General features: G+C 36.6%; 1 protein-coding gene across 12 annotated transcripts in view; it reads left to right on the plus strand.

Annotated features, from left to right (window-relative positions):
• Positions 1–17,626, plus strand: part of SETDB2 (SET domain bifurcated histone lysine methyltransferase 2) — a 50,450-nt gene that overhangs the window by 10,585 nt on the left and 22,239 nt on the right. For 6 of the 12 annotated variants that reach the window (XR_008512898.2, XM_054529520.2, XM_024257673.3 and 3 more), the window contains 4 exons: positions 5,592–5,717; positions 6,579–6,644; positions 9,516–9,551; positions 13,349–13,445. Coding sequence is in view for 11 of the 12 variants with exons in the window: in XM_054529520.2 (XP_054385495.1) it covers positions 5,592–5,717; positions 6,579–6,644; positions 9,516–9,551; positions 13,349–13,445 (325 nt within the window). In the remaining variant the exon portion in view is untranslated. Of the gene's footprint in view, positions 1–5,591; positions 5,718–6,578; positions 6,645–9,515; positions 9,552–11,618; positions 11,749–13,348; positions 13,446–17,626 lie in introns of those variants that run through there. The other 6 variants (XM_054529521.2, XM_054529526.2, XM_002824274.6 and 3 more) reach the window with 2 other exon arrangements.

Here is a 17,626-nt window from a genome sequence, read left to right on the forward strand (position 1 = left end):
TACTTTTGCCTTTATTTTTACAGACTCCACTCATTTCCAAAGTTGCTTAGGTCAATACCTTTTCCACCCAGCCCTTGGTGAAGTTGTTTATACATTTGTAATACAGTTAGATTTTCTTCATAGTCTGCATTCCTTACTGAGATCCCTGACGTCCTAAATGATTTTTTAAATTTGCGTACATTAAAGTTCATTGTTTACTCTTTAAAATTCTGTGGGTTTTTACAACTGCATAATGTCATGCATCTATAATTATAGTATCATACACAATAGTTTTGGTGCCTTTAACATAGTTGTAATGTATGGATTGTTGTACAGATCATAGTACTGATTTCACCAGGCTGTGATCTAAGCCAGTGGTTTTCAATTTTTTTTTGGTCTCAGGATGACTTTATACTCTTTAGAGTATTTAAAACTCCAAAGAGCTTTTGTTCATGTGGGTAACATCTGTTGATACTTACTGTAATAGAAATTGAAACTAAGAAGTTTCAAAAAATATTAATTGGCTTATTTTTAAGAAAATAATCCAACATGTTGAAAATATAAACTATTTTCTAAAGCAAAAATATTAGTGAGAAGGATAACATTGTCTTACATTGTTAGAAATATCTTTAATAACTGGCTTATTAGATTCTTATATCTGCTTCTACATTCAGTCTTCTGTGATATATTACTTTGGTTGAACTGAATAAAAGACAAGCTTCACACAGACAAGAAGCTGAAGAAGGAAGAGTATTTTAATAGCCTTTCATCTAATTGTGGATATTTTTCTTTGTTGACTCCAAAACTCAACAGGTAGTCATTCCTTAAAGGTTAGTTGCAGTGTGGAGTCTGACATATCATTGAGTATTTTTACACTGTTACATTAAAATCCATTGGTCTATCTTGCACTTTGAGTAGATCTTTTACCATGTATGATTTTACATCATGTATTGACCACTTGTAAAATATTGGTTCAGTGAATTATGCAGATCTTCCAAATGTTGACACATTTAATCATATAATTTTAAAATCACATTTGTTAATATTGCTACTGACCTCATTTTAAAAGTGGTTAACTCTTCAGAAACTTTCAGGTTTGCCATGGCAAATACAAGGTTTTCAAAATTCATTTTCATTCCGTAGCTTGAATTTTGTCATTAGCAACAAATATTGTTAGTTTTGTCCTTCAAGTGATAGGCTCACTTTGCTCTTGCTCGTATGCCAAACACCCAAGTCTGGAAAACCACAGTTTTATCAGTGGTTCTTTTAAGTAAAAATGGTTTTCATTTAAAAACAAAAAAAAAAACTAGATAGTTTAGTTTACAAGTTGAACAATCCCACTAGTATTTTTCCTTGAGACAGCCATTGTACTATAATGGCTGTACAAATGATTATAATAACTTATGTTGTTTCATTAAAGGTATACTTAGATGAAATTGGTGGTGAAGATCACACTAGTAAATGAACTATCACTTACTGATAGTTTGATGCCACTACCTTGATTCATGCTAAGACACTAGCAGTTTTACTCACCAATGCCTTTGTACTATCAGTTGTCAATATAATAAAAACAGCAGATGTCCTAATATTATTTTTTAAATAGTTTGTCCTTGTGTATTCTCTGAAATGATTTGGGGAGTCCTAGGGGTCCACAGACCACATTTTGCTAATACAGGTTCAAAGATACCTTAGAGTTCCTCTAGACCAATACCCTAAAGCCCCTTACTACCTATGTTTCTGTGTACTGAGGTCATTATTAATGTATTTGGTAAGTATTTCATAAATACTTGGCTAGCAAATGAATTCAGATCAGTATTATTCATGAGCATTGTCTGTTTACAAAGACTGTCTAAAGTGAGATTGGTAGACATAGTATAACTATACCATTTACTTGGCGTCCTTCATTACAAGGCTGCTACACTTCTTGCCTCATGGTTATGGTCTTGCATGGTTATAGTCTGGCTAAATAAAAAAGAGAGTTTGAACAGATAATAAAGTTATCAGATGGTATTCTTCATTTCTGGGGGCAAATAACAGCAATATTAGTATCCTGAATTGATCTTCAATTCAAGTACATGCTCCAGTATTCCTTGTAAATATCTTCTAGTAAAATATACCGAAATATTTAGTTTTAGGTTATAATGCTGAGCATGCATACAATGCACAAAGAAGTGAAGATCAGGAGCAAGAAACTGAAATTGTTTGTATTGTAGTAACTATGTCTACAGTCGAAACCAAAGTCTCCCAGATGTTTCTTGTGATACTCATTTAGTCTCCTTGTGCCCAGAAGTTGTTAACTGGATCTATTAGTTTCATTTATCAGAAAGTTTGGTTACCTCTTTTCTTATTACTGTGGTTAAGGGCTTCCACAGCAAGAAGACAAAAATGATCAAGAAGGAAGACATGAGGAACAAGTGCCATTTTAATGAGAATTAAACCTAGCAATATGAGATAATAAGGAAGTCATAAGGAACAACATATTTATTTAAAACCCAGAACAAATAAATATGAATTGCTTAGTTACATTCATTTATTGTAGAAGCAGATTCAGTGTTTTCTTTGATTGGCTTTGTGTTTTTAAATTATGTTACCAGTGTCCTTTTTTTTTCAAAATCATTTCCAAGATTGAGCATTTACTCTGTTTACTTTTTAAATAACTCATTTTAAGTATTTCCTACCAGAATAATTTAGTAGCATGTATTGGCATTTCTAAGACTTTTTTTTTTTTAAAGAGTCTCGCTCTGTTTTTTATTAATCAGTTCCAAGATTGAGCATTTACTCTGTTTACTTTTTAAATAACTCATTTTAAGTATTTCCTACCAGAATAATTTAGTAGCATGTTTTGGCATTTCTAAGACTTTTTTTTTTAATAACTCATTTTAAGTATTTCCTACCAGAATAATTTAGTAGCATGTATTGACATTTCTAAGACTTTTTTTTTTTTTTTTTTTTGAAAGAGTCTCGCTCTGTTACCCAGGCTGGAGTGCAGTGGTGCAATCTCAGCCCACTGTAACCTCCGCCTCCTAGGTTCAAGCAATTCTCATGCCTCAGCTTCCCGAGTAGCTGGGACCACAGGCGTGTGCCACCATGCCCAGCTAACTTTTTTGTGTTTTTGGTAGAGATGGGGTTTCACCGTGTTGGCCAGGCATGTCTCAAACTCCTGGCCTCAAGTGATCTGCCTGCCTCAGCCTCCCATGAGGTGTGGTGGCACCACACCTAGCCTCTAAGACAGTTTTAAATGATAAAAAAAAAAAAAAAAAAAAAATTCATTGAGTCCTGATTGTTGTCTTTCAGCATCGCAGCTTTTTTTTCCTCAGTCCAGGACAGAATTTTATGTGATTCCAGAATACTTTAATGTTACCAAAAGCTATTTTTAAATACTTCCAAAATACTTGAAAATACTTCAAAATACATCTCAATGTCCACCTCTAATAAAGATAAATCCCTAGTAAGGGGTATTGACTCATATCTGTGAAGAGAAACTTAACAATAATCTATGAAGTGCTTTGAAAAATAATTTTGCCTAAAAGTGATTTTTGTTGATTATCAGTGAAAAACCTAATGATTTTAGGTACCCTGAGAAAGCCCTGCTTCACAAAATATTTTCCTCATTAAGCTGATTGTTCTCTAAAATTCCACAATGAAAGATGAATTCCTTTTGTTCACTGCAGCCTTGAACTCCTGGGCTCAAGCAATCCTCTCGCCTCAGCCTCCTGAGTAGCTTGGACTACAGGCATGTACCACCTCGGCTGGCTGATTTTTTTGTAGAGATGAGGTCTTGCTATGTTACCCAGGCTGGTCTTGAACTTGGCCTCAAGTGATTCTCCTGTCTTGGTCTCCTAAAGTGCTGGGATTACAGGCCTGAGATACTGTGCCCAGTTTGTTATTTCCATTTTATAGATGTGGTCACACAGTTAATAAATGGGTCAGAACTAGTATCCAAACCCAACTACACTTGAACTCCGAAGCCTAGGTTGTTAATCACCACTCTTCTTCTTTCCTTGACTTCTGAGATACTACTCTCCTGGGTTTCTCTTCCACCTCAGTCTCTGTAGTTCCTTTTCCTTGTATTGTTGATGTTCAACGTAAGACCCTTCTTATTCTGTATGTTCTCCCTATGGAATTACAACTACTCTATGGCATCAGCAAGTATTTGTACATTAATGACTCCAATTTGTATTTCTGAACCAGATCTTACTCTAGAGCCTATGCATCCAGTTTGTTCGGAGAGCCTCTTACTACTTGAATTTGCCACCTGTCCCTCTACCTTTATTCATACCTTAATGAATAGCATTATTGTCCATATGATTGCCTGAGGCAAAAAAGTGGAGATCATTCATGACTCCTCCCACTGCTACCTGAGTGATCTTTCTGGAAAACATAACTAATCACATCATAAGATCCTTATACCTCTTGGGTAGCTTTCCATATAAAAGTTGCTTAGCATGGCACATAGGGCCTTCGATGTCATGCCCCTACTGCCTTTTAAGCACCAGTTCTCATCCATTTTGTCCTCTCACATTGCTTTGTTTAAAATCTTGAAATCTTGTTTGAGCTGTGCTATGGGGAATTAAAAGTAAGCTTAGTCTTACATAGTATACATCAGGCCAGAGTATTAGTAGGAAAACAACACCCCTCCAGAGGCCACTATGTTGGCAACAGCACTAATTAGCCAGAAGTCCCCTTTGGGAAAGGTGACTTTCCCAGCAGGCATTGAGACTTTGATACCTAAGCCCCTTATGCAGATTCTCCCTTTGCCAAACTTGGAGGTTCTGGGTTTAATTTGTGTTAGGGAAAATGTACTTTTTGTAAGCCATCTGGACTGTCTACTCATTAATCCTCCCTGTGCCTACTCCAGTGACCTTTCTAAAATGCAATTATTACTATGTCTTTCCTTTGCTTAAAGGCCCTATTAGTTAATTTTAAGTAATTTTATACATTGTAACGTTGTATAAATGAATTATGCTTAGCATTTTAGGTATTTTTGTTACTTTTAAACACGAGGTGAGATTTAGCTTTTGACAACTTATAATTGTTTTTCTTATATTTTCAATTTTGAAAGGATTGTTTATTTAGGAAAATTTTGAAGTATTAGCTTACTGGGCATCAGAAATGTTGGCTCATTTATGTAACTTTCTCTGTACAACTTTAAACATTAATTTGCTTCATGCAGCTAAACATATAGAAGACTTTTTTAAAAAGCAGTATTGTTGGACATTTAGTTATTTCAGCAGCCATTGAGTTGTCTCATTCTGAAACCACACTCTGGAGATTATACCCCTAAGACTTTTTAAAGTGCATGTATAATCTATACATATACCCCACAACCACTCTCCAGTGAAGTCTTCCTTCTGTTTTCTAGTCAAGAAAGTGTCACTAAAGTTTTCAATATATATTTTAAAAATTAACAGAAATGGGTGAGATGCCTAGATCATATTGTTTCTAGCTCTTTGTAAGGAAACATTACTAAAATATTTTCCTCAAGGAAAATGACAGACCAGATGAGTCTTGATCTTATTTAGAAACCAAGTAGATTGTTCTATAACATATTCTTAGATAAATTATAGTATTTTTCTATTAGCTCTTAGGCTAGTCACTTATTTTTATTTTAGGCGATGCAAAAACTTTCTGGATGGAGCTAGAAGATGATGGAAAAGTGGACTTCATTTTTGAACAAGTGCAAAATGTGCTGCAGTCACTGAAACAAAAGATCAAAGATGGGTCTGCCACCAATAAAGGTATGAAGCAATAAAAACTTTGAATATGTTTAATACTAAATATTTCTCTCTGGCAGCACAGTATCATTCTATTTCCAATATTGCTGTTTGTAAAAGTAGATGGATATAATTACTTTTGAATAATACCTACTGAATTTCTTTTTATCTCAAGTTACTTTTTTCCCTCATTTATCTTTTTTTTTTAGGGGAATGTTGCAAAAGTAACATCTGCTCATTATATAACATTTGGCACTTATAGAAAAATATAACAAGGAAAAATTATTCCACATTCAGAGACTAGTTTTTTCATATGTATGTGTAAAAGTACATATAACTTTATTTTGCCTGCTTTAAACAGAACTTACTCTACCAGTCTTCTGAAAGCAAATTTGTGTTCTACATAGGCAGTTAGTTCAGTCATCCAAGTTTTTATTTTTTCTATTTGTTTGTTGTCAACCCTGGTTGGTTGTAGAACGTAAGACTTTAAGATGGAATCCTCCTTCAATCCATCAGGACATATGGTTTTGAAGCAAATTTTTCTCCATATTATTTTTAATACTTTCTGGATGTTCTTATGACATTATTATTATGTGTTTATCAAAAAAAATTGGCACTGTTTTTCATTTTAATGTTCCTTCTCAATCTTTCATGAGTCAGATAAATCTAGATTCTAATCCAGTTGTACTACTTCCTAGCTGAATGTCCTGGAATAAATAGCTTAACCTCTGAGCCTCAGTTTCTTTTGTCTCTAATGCAGATAGTCCTATTAACCTCTCAGAGGAATAGTGAAGATTAAATGAGATAAAATATGTGAATTGTTTAGCACAGTAGCTGGCACCATGAATAAAGGTAATGGTGATGCTGTTTTTCTATCTTTAACAGAATACATCCAAGCAATGATTCTAGTGAATGAAGCAACTATAATTAACAGTTCAACATCAATAAAGGGTATGTACATCTCTATTGCCAATGTAGAGTATTCTCTGATATTTTCTTGCCATGAAGCAGGATAGCTTTAATATGTTGGGTTAATTAAAGATAATTTAAAATAAAATCTAACATCCACATTTCTAAGTTACATAAATCACAGTTTCCTCTGTTAAATGAAAAGTCCTACCCATCTAGAGATAGTAAATGCACATCCAACTAAGCAGCCTAGGGAAAGAATTAACAAATGTGTGTCGTCTTTGGGGGAAAAAAAGACTTTCTTATATAAAGAGGGCAAATAGAATTCTAACTTTAAAACACTATATATCCGCTTTCTGTGAAGAACAATCCTTGAAAGATATATTCTTATATAGATAAGTTGGTGGGTAAATCTTTTATTTCTAGATTGCTTTTAGACTATCAGTCTTCCAAGCTCTAAATCAGCTTAGAAGGATCAAAGATAATGTACTAAAGAAAAACTGTTTCTCTTCTCACAAAACTTCTGACACCAAATGTGGGTTTTCCATGCCATGCAATTCTCCAGTATTCTGTGGACACCAATGGATGTTGTATTCTAAAATTTAATTCAGTTCTGACACTACTACCCAGAGTTAGCACAGATCCCACAGATTAAGGGCTCATTCCCACCAACTTGCTCCCACTTCAGACACTGGTCACAATCCCTGGGCCTCCTGTACTTCTGACTGACTTCGCTACAAATTAGAGGTTCCCACAACCCCCTCCTCAGATTCCATGATTTGCTATAATGGCTTATAGAACTCACAGAAGTATTTACTATTACCAGTTTATTATAAAGGATATTATAAAGGATACAAATGAATAGCCAGATGAAGAGGTACAAAGGGCAAAGTTGGGAAGGGCCTGAGAACAGGAGCTTCTGTCCCTGTGGAGTTTTGGGGTATACCACCCTCCCATTATGTAGATGCATTCACCAGTCTGAAAGCTCTCTGAACCCTGTTGTTCAGGGGTTTTGTGGAGGTCTCATTACATAGGCATGATTCAGTCATCAGCCCGTTGGTGATTTGCTTAATCTGCCTCTTTCTCTTCCCTGGATATGGGGGTGGAAAAGGTAGGGATGAAAGTGCCAACTCATTAACCATGCCTTTGTCAGAAGTGCCTTGGTCTTTCTGACAACCAGCCCCCATTCTGAAGCTGTCTAGGGATAGCTCACCTCTCAACAGTCATCTCATTAGCATACAAAAGACACTCTTATCACTACTGGAGATTCCAAGGGTCTCAGAAGTTCTTATGTCAGGAACTGGGGATTAAAACAAATATTATAACAGAAGATGCTCCTCTCATACCTGTTACTTGAAATTAGAAGGGTTTAAGGAATTAGGTCAGGAGCCAGGGCAGAAACCAAATTTGTATTTCTTATGATGTTACATGTAGTAAGACTGTAAAAAGAAAAACTGAGAAGTTATTTTAACAGGATCAATCACCATTCCATAAATCTTAGTCTATCACATGTTTGCTGAAGTTTTAAGGAAGTACAATATTTATTAGGTTTGTATTAATGCTGTTAGATGTTGTCAATAAATTTTAATAACTTTTGTCTTTTATAATTTGGAGCCTTAAGACTTTTAAATCTCTGAAAATATAGTGTAGCATCACCAGTCTATTTTAAGTAAACCATTTGGTATTCAAAGTATCCTCAATTTCAGTGCTACAGTATAGCTTTGGAAGAGTAGTTTCTTAAAAAAAACAGTCTTCCTTTCACAGTATCCTTCAGTAACACTCAGAATTGTAGGGGAGGAAAAATTTTATCTCAGTGGCTGGGGGATGAGGGCCGTAACAAAAGATAGAAGACAGGTTAACAGGAGAAGAGACATAAACAAACATGTTAATTTTTTTTTCTTTTTTTTTGAGATGAAATCTTGCTCTCTCACCCAGGCTGGAGTACAGTGGTGGTATCTCGGCTCACTGCAACCTCCCCCTCCCAGGTTTAAGCAATTCTCCTGCCCCAGCCTCCCAAGTAGCTGGGACTACAGGCGCATGCCGCCACACCTGGTGATTTTTTTTTTGTATTTTAGTAGAGACAGGGTTTCACCATGTTGCCCAGACTGGTCATGAACTCCTGAGCTCAAGCAAACTGCCTGCCTCGGCCTCCCAAAGTGCTGGGATTACAGGCGTGAGCCACCGTGCCTGGCCAACTTTTAATTTTATATGCACAAGTGTTGCGGGAATTAGGAGGACCAGAGAGACCTTGGGGTGAATACAGGAGGATCTTTATTGAGTGCACTCATACCCAGCAGACTTAACATCCAAAAACTGGGCCCAGAACAAAGACAGCACTTGACTTTTATACAAAAGGGGGTGGGCTAGCCTGAAACAAGCTTACAGTGGCATGAAGCATAGTGGCGTGAAAGTAAGGGTACAGAGGCAGAACAAAGACAGTTAATCAAATTCTGACAGGTTCATAACTCAGCATTACACATGTTTGCTATGCAGCCCAGATGTCTGTTATCTAGGTTTTTCTCTAGTGCCTAGCACAGCTTATTCCATGACCTTCACTGTGGTGCCCACGTGGCCATAATTCAGGCCTGCTCAGATGGCTCATGATCTTCACTCCACCACTGCTTAGATAAAACAGAATACTTGAAGTTACTAGTTACAGAGAACAGGAATCTATATACTCATACCATAAGAGAAAGGAAAATTTGGTTTTCTCCTCCCTATGTTGAGGGAGTGCTGGGAGAGTCCCAGAGCACATTCCTTTGTGTCCTGGCTTCTTAGATAGTATTAACAAGACTTTTTCTGGGTCTGGGCTGTGCCTGTTGCTGCCTCTGGGATAAGTCATCCTAATACAGGAAAGCTTATTTCTCTTTCTTTTTAATTTTATTTTTCTTTCTTTAATTTCCTGCCTCACAGGAGCATCACAGAAAGAAGTGAATGCCCAAAGCAGTGGTGAGATTTGAGAGCACATTATACCACCCTAATAGGTGAAAGGGAGGAGCAGAGGGGCACTTCTGGAAGAACACATGACTTCAAAGATAAATGGGTCCTATGAGAATAAGTGGAAGATTTGTAACAGTGTCTGTCTGAGTATAGTACTGACTTCCTCTGCTCTCCCTGATAAGATGAAATCATTCCTGGTTGATGAAACTTCTGGGAGGGGATTTATGACAATTGAGTTTCTTTTTGGGAGGTTCTATTTTTAGACAGATAAGGGAACTCCAGAGAAAGCTTCTTCCTGTATTTGTTCATTCTCAGATGTCTTCAATTCAAAATAATCTTTATGCTACTATATCTCATCTGGACAATCCTTAAGGGATTATATTTAGTTTTGCAAGAGAGAGGCTTTTAACCTCACTTGTTACCAAGAAAAATGGTAACAACTAATTCTAAACATTTCTTTTCTTTCTGAAGAACCTTTTTTTCCATAAAAAGTAAGTTGGTTTTTGTTTGGGGTCTTTTAAGGAAATAATTTTATCAATAGAAATGCCGAATATTATAATTTCATATTTTTTGTAGTTTGTCCATCTGAAATGTAACAAATGCATCAAGATAAGAGTATATTTATTTGCTAGTGGTGAAGTGTTTTTAAGTAAACAGTTGGGGAGAGGTATGTAATTGACATTGTTGGTAAATGTAAGGATTGAAAACCTTTGGTAATAAAGTTTCATGTGGGCTGGATGCAGTGGCTCAGGCCTATAATCCAAGAACTTTAGGAGGCTGAGGTGGGAGGATCACTTGAGCCCAGGAGTTTGAGACCAACCTGGGCAACACAATGAGACCTCATCTCTACAGATAATAATAAAAAAAAAAATTAGCTGGCTGTGGTGGTGTGTGCCTGTGGTCCCAGGTACTCAAGAGGCTGCAGTGGGAGGATCGCTCGAGCCCAGGAAATCAAGTCTGCAGTGAGCTGGGAACACACTACTGTACTCCAACCTTCCAGCCTAGGCAAGAGAGTGAGACCCTGTCTTAAAAAAAAAAAAAAAAAAGTTTCATGCTAGCATTTATTTTAAAAAGAAGGTTGGGAATGAGAGAAACAGAAGAACTTTGTGTTGAGGTCAAAACAAGCTGTCCTGGATCCAACCTAGACTCCCCAGGCTGTCATCAAACTGCTAATTATGTTTATTTTTCTTGATGTTGTGTAACTCTCAGTATTTGCTCTGTCTCCATATGAAGGATTGGATAGTGTTTTCTTGAGAGAAATTATTTCCCTTTCCTCTTTTTTCTAATGACTAATGTTAAATCTCCATGTTTTTGAGTAAATCCTATTTCCAACTATGCTTATATACATTTGTTTTGTTCATATTTGTTAATATAGATTTATATAACTCATGCAAATAAATTAGCTGGAGGAAAAGTCAGAAACTCTTATTTGTAAAATTAATTTCTAATCAGTTATAGCTATGAACCGAAAATAATCAAAAGGGTCAGAATCTAATTTTTTTTTTTTTGAGATGAAGTCTCACTCTTGTCCCCCAGGCTGGAGTGCAATGGCACGATCTTTGCTCACTGCAACCTCCGCCTCCCGGGTTCAAGCGATTCTCCTGCCTCAGCCCCTCGAGTAGCTGGGATTATAGGCGCCTGCCACCACACCTGGCTAATTTTTGTGTTTTTAGTGGAGACAGGGTTTCACCATGTTGGCCAGGATGGTCTTGAACTCCTAACCTCAGGTGATCCACCCACCTTGACCTCCCAAAGTGCTGGGATTACAGGTGTGAGCCACTGCGCCCCATCCAGAATCTAATTTAAAGAGAGTTTATTCAGGTGCAAAGCGTGAGGGTAGCCATCTGAGGACCAGTGCTACACCAAAGAATGGTGATAAGTGCTTCTGGTGTGGGAGAAATGAGGATTATTTATATAGGCAAAACAGAGGTGTTGAACAGGATTACAGCATTTTTGTACAAAGGGTAACATACAGATATTTGATTGGCTACTGTTGATTACACTCTAAGTGGGTTGTCCAACATTCTGTTGTAAACAGTTAACAGTCACAAGGGTCTCTTTCTCCATATCATTTAGACTAGGTTTGAATAAAGAACAGGGAGTCTTGACTGGGCGTGGTGTCTCAGGCCTATTATCCCAGAACCTTGGAAGGCTGAGGTGGCAGGATCACTTGAGTCCAGGAGTTCAAGACCAGCCGGGCAACATAGTGAGATTCTACCTCTACAAAACAATTTTAAAAATCAGTCAGGTGTGGAGTTGCACACCTGTAGTTCTAGCTACTCTGGAGGCTGAAGTGGAAGGGTAGCTTGAGCCTAGGAGTTCAAGGTCACAGTGAGCTTATGATCACATCAATGTACTCCAGCCTGGGTGACAGAGCAAGACCTTGTGTCTTTTAAAAAAAAAAAAAAATAGTCTAGTTAATGTGTAACATCTCAACACAGAAGTCAGAAAGCAATGGTCATGCACCAAAGAAAAAACAATCATGTTACATGAGTCCTCTTTCAGGGCTTAACTTTTCCCTTTGGCATAATAAATTTGGAAGGTCCTAAATTTTTATTTTCTTTTTACATAGCTCTCTTCAACCATCAGACTTTTATTTATTCATTTATTTTAGAGAGAGAGTCTTCGTCTGTCGCTCAGGCTGGAGTGCAGTGGTGCAAGTATAGCTCACTGCAGCCTACGGTTCCTGGGCTTAAGCAGTGCTCCCACCTCAGTTCCCAAATAGCTAGAACTACAGGCATGCGCCACCACGCCTGGCTAACTTTTTTTTTTTTTTTCTGTCGTAGAGACAGGGCCTTGTTCTGTTGCTCAGGGGGCTTTAACTCCTGGCCTCAAGTAATCCTCTCATTTTATCCTTCCAAAGTGATGGGATTACAGGGATGAACCTTGTGCTTGGCTCAGCTATCAGATTTTAAACCTTTCTTTACTTGGAAAATTAAAGACAGATACTTGTTTTTCAGTTAGCCAAGGAGCAACCTTGAAATACAATATCCTTTTATTAAACTTCTTTTGAGGGGGAAAGTAAGTTTTAATTTTTTTATTAGAAAATAAATATACTGGGCCAGGCGTGGTGGCTCATGCCTGTAATCCCAGCCCTTTGGGAGGCCCAGGTGCGTGGATCACTTGAGATCAGGAGTTCGAGATCAGCCTGGCCAACATAAAACCCTGTCTCTACTAAAAATACAAAAATTAGCCCGGCGTGGTTTTGCATGCCTGTAATCCCAACTACTGGAGAGGCTGAGGCAGGAGAATTGTTTGAACCTAGGAGGTATAGGTTGCAGTGAGCCAAGATCATACCACTGCACTCCACCCTGGGCGACAGAGTAAATGAGACTCTGTCTCAAAAAAAAAAAATGTGAACAACTAGATCAAAAGAGATATCCAGATACTTCATCCCCTCCCTAAAATAGTTGTAGAGCAATAGGAAAACAAAAGGTACATAAATTTTTCATTTTCTGACTTTTATAGAGCCTTTAAGAATTATGTGATTTCTCTATAAAATACATTCAGAAGTAGGGATACTCAATGTCCACCTTAAAGATTGGTTAAGCTTCAAATCAAGTTCAGGCCAAACTAGAGTTTCTACAGTAGAAATCTTTTCTGTCCTCAGTATTTTATCCTAGTTTATTAATATTTTTGAAAATATTGACACTTAATCTTTTGCCTCAATCTTGAAACCTTACTATGTTTGCAAATTTTAGGGATTCATATGGGCAGACTCTAGTCAATGAACATATTACTTGGGTACTTATAGCAAATGGTTTTTAACTTGGTATATTTGTTGCTCACATTATTTTTTTGTGTAGATCATATGCCTGTGACTCAGAAGGAACAGGAAAACAAATCCAATGCATTTCCCTCTACATCATCTGAAAACTCCTTTCCAGAAGACTGTACATTTCTGTATGTATATAAATTCTTTGTTATTAATGCTTTTGCTCCTACAGATTTCTTCTTTATAAATCACTTGACATTAGAATAGATGAAATATACAAAAAAAATCTTTCCCATCAAAGCTTTAAAAGTTGTATATTTTAGTATTTTATGTAGGATAGAATTTCATGAGTCTCTGAATAGGTTATTGAATATTCCTAGTTAATCAAGTCTTTTTATAAAGTTTAGCTTAAGATGTCTTTGTGTATTTTATTAATACGCTGAAATCTACCAAGTAGTGGGTTTTTGTTTTGTTTTGTTTTTTGTTTTACTGCTTAGATTATCTGGAGAATTTAAAAGTGTCAAAGTGTTCCTTTCAGTTCCTTTGAGTTTTCAAAATGCATAACAGCTCTTAAGTAGTGTCTAAAAGTTTATGGGAATAGACTAAATTTTTCTGACCTTCCTTTTCTCATTTTATCATTACTTTCCATAAAGATTCTTTGGCATAAAGGAGAATTACGGAAGAGTGAATCTGATACTCTGACACGTAGTCTTTATTTTTAGTAGGTAATACCTGGGCCTAACCCTTCAAGTACTAATTACAGGGAAGTTTCTGAAAGTTCTCTAGAGTAGAGAACATAGTTTCAAAAAACAAAAAAGTATCTTTAGAAAGAAACTTCTTTGTTACCCTAATTTCATTTGTTCTTTCAGCTCAATATTAAATTGACTAAAAAAAACTAAATATATAACTTTTTTTTGATTTTTTTGATTTTCATATAATTTGGATTGACATATATTAGAGATGTCATTGCAGTTTGAGTGAGTCTCAAAAGGCCCATAAAATTACTTTAAAATCCTCTCAGAGAAAGCTAAGTTCACACTTTAGCTCCTTAACTGGCCATTTCAGTGGCTTACAAAACAGTTTTTTTTCCTAGAAATTCTGATCTTTGAGTATACATTCTGATCTTTGAGTATACAATGTAAAATTTTATAAGTTTTTAGGAACAAATTCACTCAGTCTGAATCTAAATTAAATTTTCATGTAAATTACCACCAACCAAGCTCTCTACCAACCAGTTATCTATATATTTAGATATTATATTTTAAACTTAAATGCAGGAGTGGTTTATTCCTGTGAAGTATCATTTTTGGGTTTAAGTTCATTATACCAGCTTATCAGAATCTTTTTGAATTTTGGAATATTTTTTGTCCCTTTTAGCTTATCATCTTGTACAAATAAATAAGCTTTCTAATCTTCATTATGGTCACTGAAAACAATATTGAACAGGACATGACCAAAGATAAAAACCTTGTGGCTGGCTCACTACTAGACATTCTTTTTATTACGCTTCAGAAAGAACTCTTTAAGCAACTGTGAATTTACTTCTACTGTTGTCCTGCCTACACTTCTCACTTACAAAGTGGTCATGAAAAATCAAGGTTCACTGCCATAGCCTTCTGTGGCATTGCCAGACATTATTCAGACTTATTGAAAACTTTGTCAAAAAAGGAAATTCAGTTAATTTGGATTTTTCTCACCTACTTGTTAATTCAGCACCTAGTGTGGGCCTTTTAAATTCAAAACATTTAGAAGTCACACACTTGATGCCTTCTAGAGATTTTTAAGAGACCAGTGTTAAGCTAACCTTTCTATATTTTCTGTAGCCTGTCCTCCTTCCCTTTTGAAAAGTCAGGGCAGCTAGAACTTGAGGATAAGTGGTCAAAGAAAAAATCAGGGCAGTATTGTTTTATTTTAAATTTTTCTATATTTGAAGTTTTTTTTTTCCAGGCCTTGAGATTTAATTTGTAGAGTCTTCTATATGCTTAAATAAACTTGAGTTCTAGTACCCTCTCTTTAACTGTCACAGACTTCAGTTTCTTTTTATTTTTTTCCTCGTTTCCAACTTGAGAGCCATACTTACAGATGGAAAAGACAAAGGCAGAATTGTTTTTGAGAAACTCTTCTTCTGTTTATCAGTTAACCTTATCTGTCTCCTAACAGATTATTTTCTTGTTCTAAGCATAGCTTTAGTTTTTTTTTGTTGTTATTTTATTAGCATTTTTGGAAACCTCGGTTCTTACTAGGCTTTGTGATACTTTTCTTACAGTTTTATACCAATGTTTCGTATTCATAATTAGCTGTCTTCTTTTGTATGTATACTTTTAAAAATCCGAGCTTCCAAGAAAAATTGAGTTGGTTTCTTTAACTGTTTTCCCATCTTTTTAGGACTGTTTGTGATTATATAATCAGAATTTCATTTCCTTAATCTCCCATCTCTCTTGTACTGTGTTGACACTCAGAGGCTTTTTTTGAGATTATACCTAACTTTTGAGTTGAGCTTTCTGAGATCTTTTCAGATGAAGGGACATGTCTTATTAGGCTTAGGATTTTCTTCCTTTGCCATTAAGAATTCCAAGGAAGCATTTCATTCTTGACCAGAATTATGTTTGAATAATTCCTTTTATATTTCCTCTGCAGGCCAGAAGTTTATTTGCTTATTTTACTTTCAGTACTTAAACCCTCTTAGCAGCCCAGTGGTCACATAGGTTGCCTGGTAAACTAAATGTTCAATAACTTAAGCCAGGGATTCTCAGCCCCAGCTAAACTGCTCAAGATTAGGCTGAGCGTGGTGGCTCACACCTGTAATCCCAGCACTTCGGGAGGTTGAGGCGGGAGGATCACTTGAGCCCAAATTTCAAGACTGGCCTGGGCAACATGGCAAAACCCCATCTGTACAAAAAAATAACAAAAATTAGCCAGGCTTGGTGGCACATGCCTGTGGTCCCAGCTACTTGGGAGGCTGAGGTGTATCACCTAAGTCTGGAAGATCAAGGCTGCAGCAAGCCATGATCGCGCCTCCGCACTCTAGCTTGGGTGACAGAGTGGGGCCCTATTTCAAAAAAAGATTATACAAACTATCAATGGCAAACCCCAGGATGAAATCTTGGGTCTGATAGGACACAGGCTTCAGGCTTTTGGTGTTTTTTTGTGGGGTTTTTTTGTTTTCTTTGTTTCTTTTTTTTTTTTTTTTTTTTTTTTGAGACAGCAGGGTCTCACTGTCTCGCTGGGTGGACTGCAGTGGCACATAGTCACAACTCACTGTAGGCTTGACACCCTAAGCTCAAGTGATCCTTCCTCCTCAGACTCTCAAGTAGCTAGGACTACAGGTGCATACCACCACACCCAGCTAATTTTTAACATTTCTTTTTTGTAGCGATGTGGTCTCACTGTGTTGCCCAGGCAGGTCGTGAACTCTTAGTCTCAAGCAGTCCTCCCTCCTCAGCTTCCCAAAGTGCTGGGATTACAGGCATGAGCCACCACGCCCAGCCAGTATTTTATTCTTGAGTTGAACTGAATTTCTACTCCACATAAGTGAGTTATGACATAGGTAAATGTAAAAACAAAAGTATTACTTCAGTGATAATTCTTTTAAAAGGATATTTACTTTTGTGATTTTGGAAGTCTGAATTCCCTTTTTTTTTTTTTGGTCAAGTATAAACTTTGGTTTGTCAGGAGTACATACCTATTCAGGCTAGCTTAAGTAGTGGAATTTATTAGAAGTGTACGAGGTGTGCAGCTTTGGTTAGCATATTGGGCGACACTGGGCTTGCACCACTGCTTAAAGACACAGATGTAAATTTAAGCCATTAAATTTTTATGGCTTTTTACATGACATGCACACAAACCCAAAAGATTATTTTTTAAAAAAAACATGCACACACATGTACCTACACATACATACACACATATATATAAATAAAATAGGTCTTGAAGAACAGAAAATGTAACACAGCAGGCAATGTAAACACTAGAATAGTAACTCAAAAGTCAATACCTAAGGTCAGGGTTGACACAGTCTCAACTCTACTTCTGTCTGTTACCAGTAGGTTTCTTCTCTTCCCACATGACGAAACATAGCTGCTCCAGCTAAACTCTAACCTTCTAGTGCAAGTGTTATCTCATGTGACATATATACATATATATATAATTTTTTTTTTTTTTAATAGAGACAGGGTCTAGTCATGTTGCCCAGGCTAATCTTGATCTCCTGGGCTCAATGAATCCTCCCACCTCGGCCTGCCACAGTGCTGGGATTACAGGCATGAGCCACCGCACCCAACCATTTTTTTAATATCTTAATTTAAATTATTGAAAGAGACAGTATAAAAAGCCCAGTATGTATACAAGACCCAACATCTTTGAGTACACT

Source organism: Pongo abelii, chromosome 14 (genome assembly GCF_028885655.2).
Source record: "Pongo abelii isolate AG06213 chromosome 14, NHGRI_mPonAbe1-v2.0_pri, whole genome shotgun sequence".
Lineage (NCBI taxonomy): Eukaryota > Metazoa > Chordata > Mammalia > Primates > Hominidae > Pongo > Pongo abelii.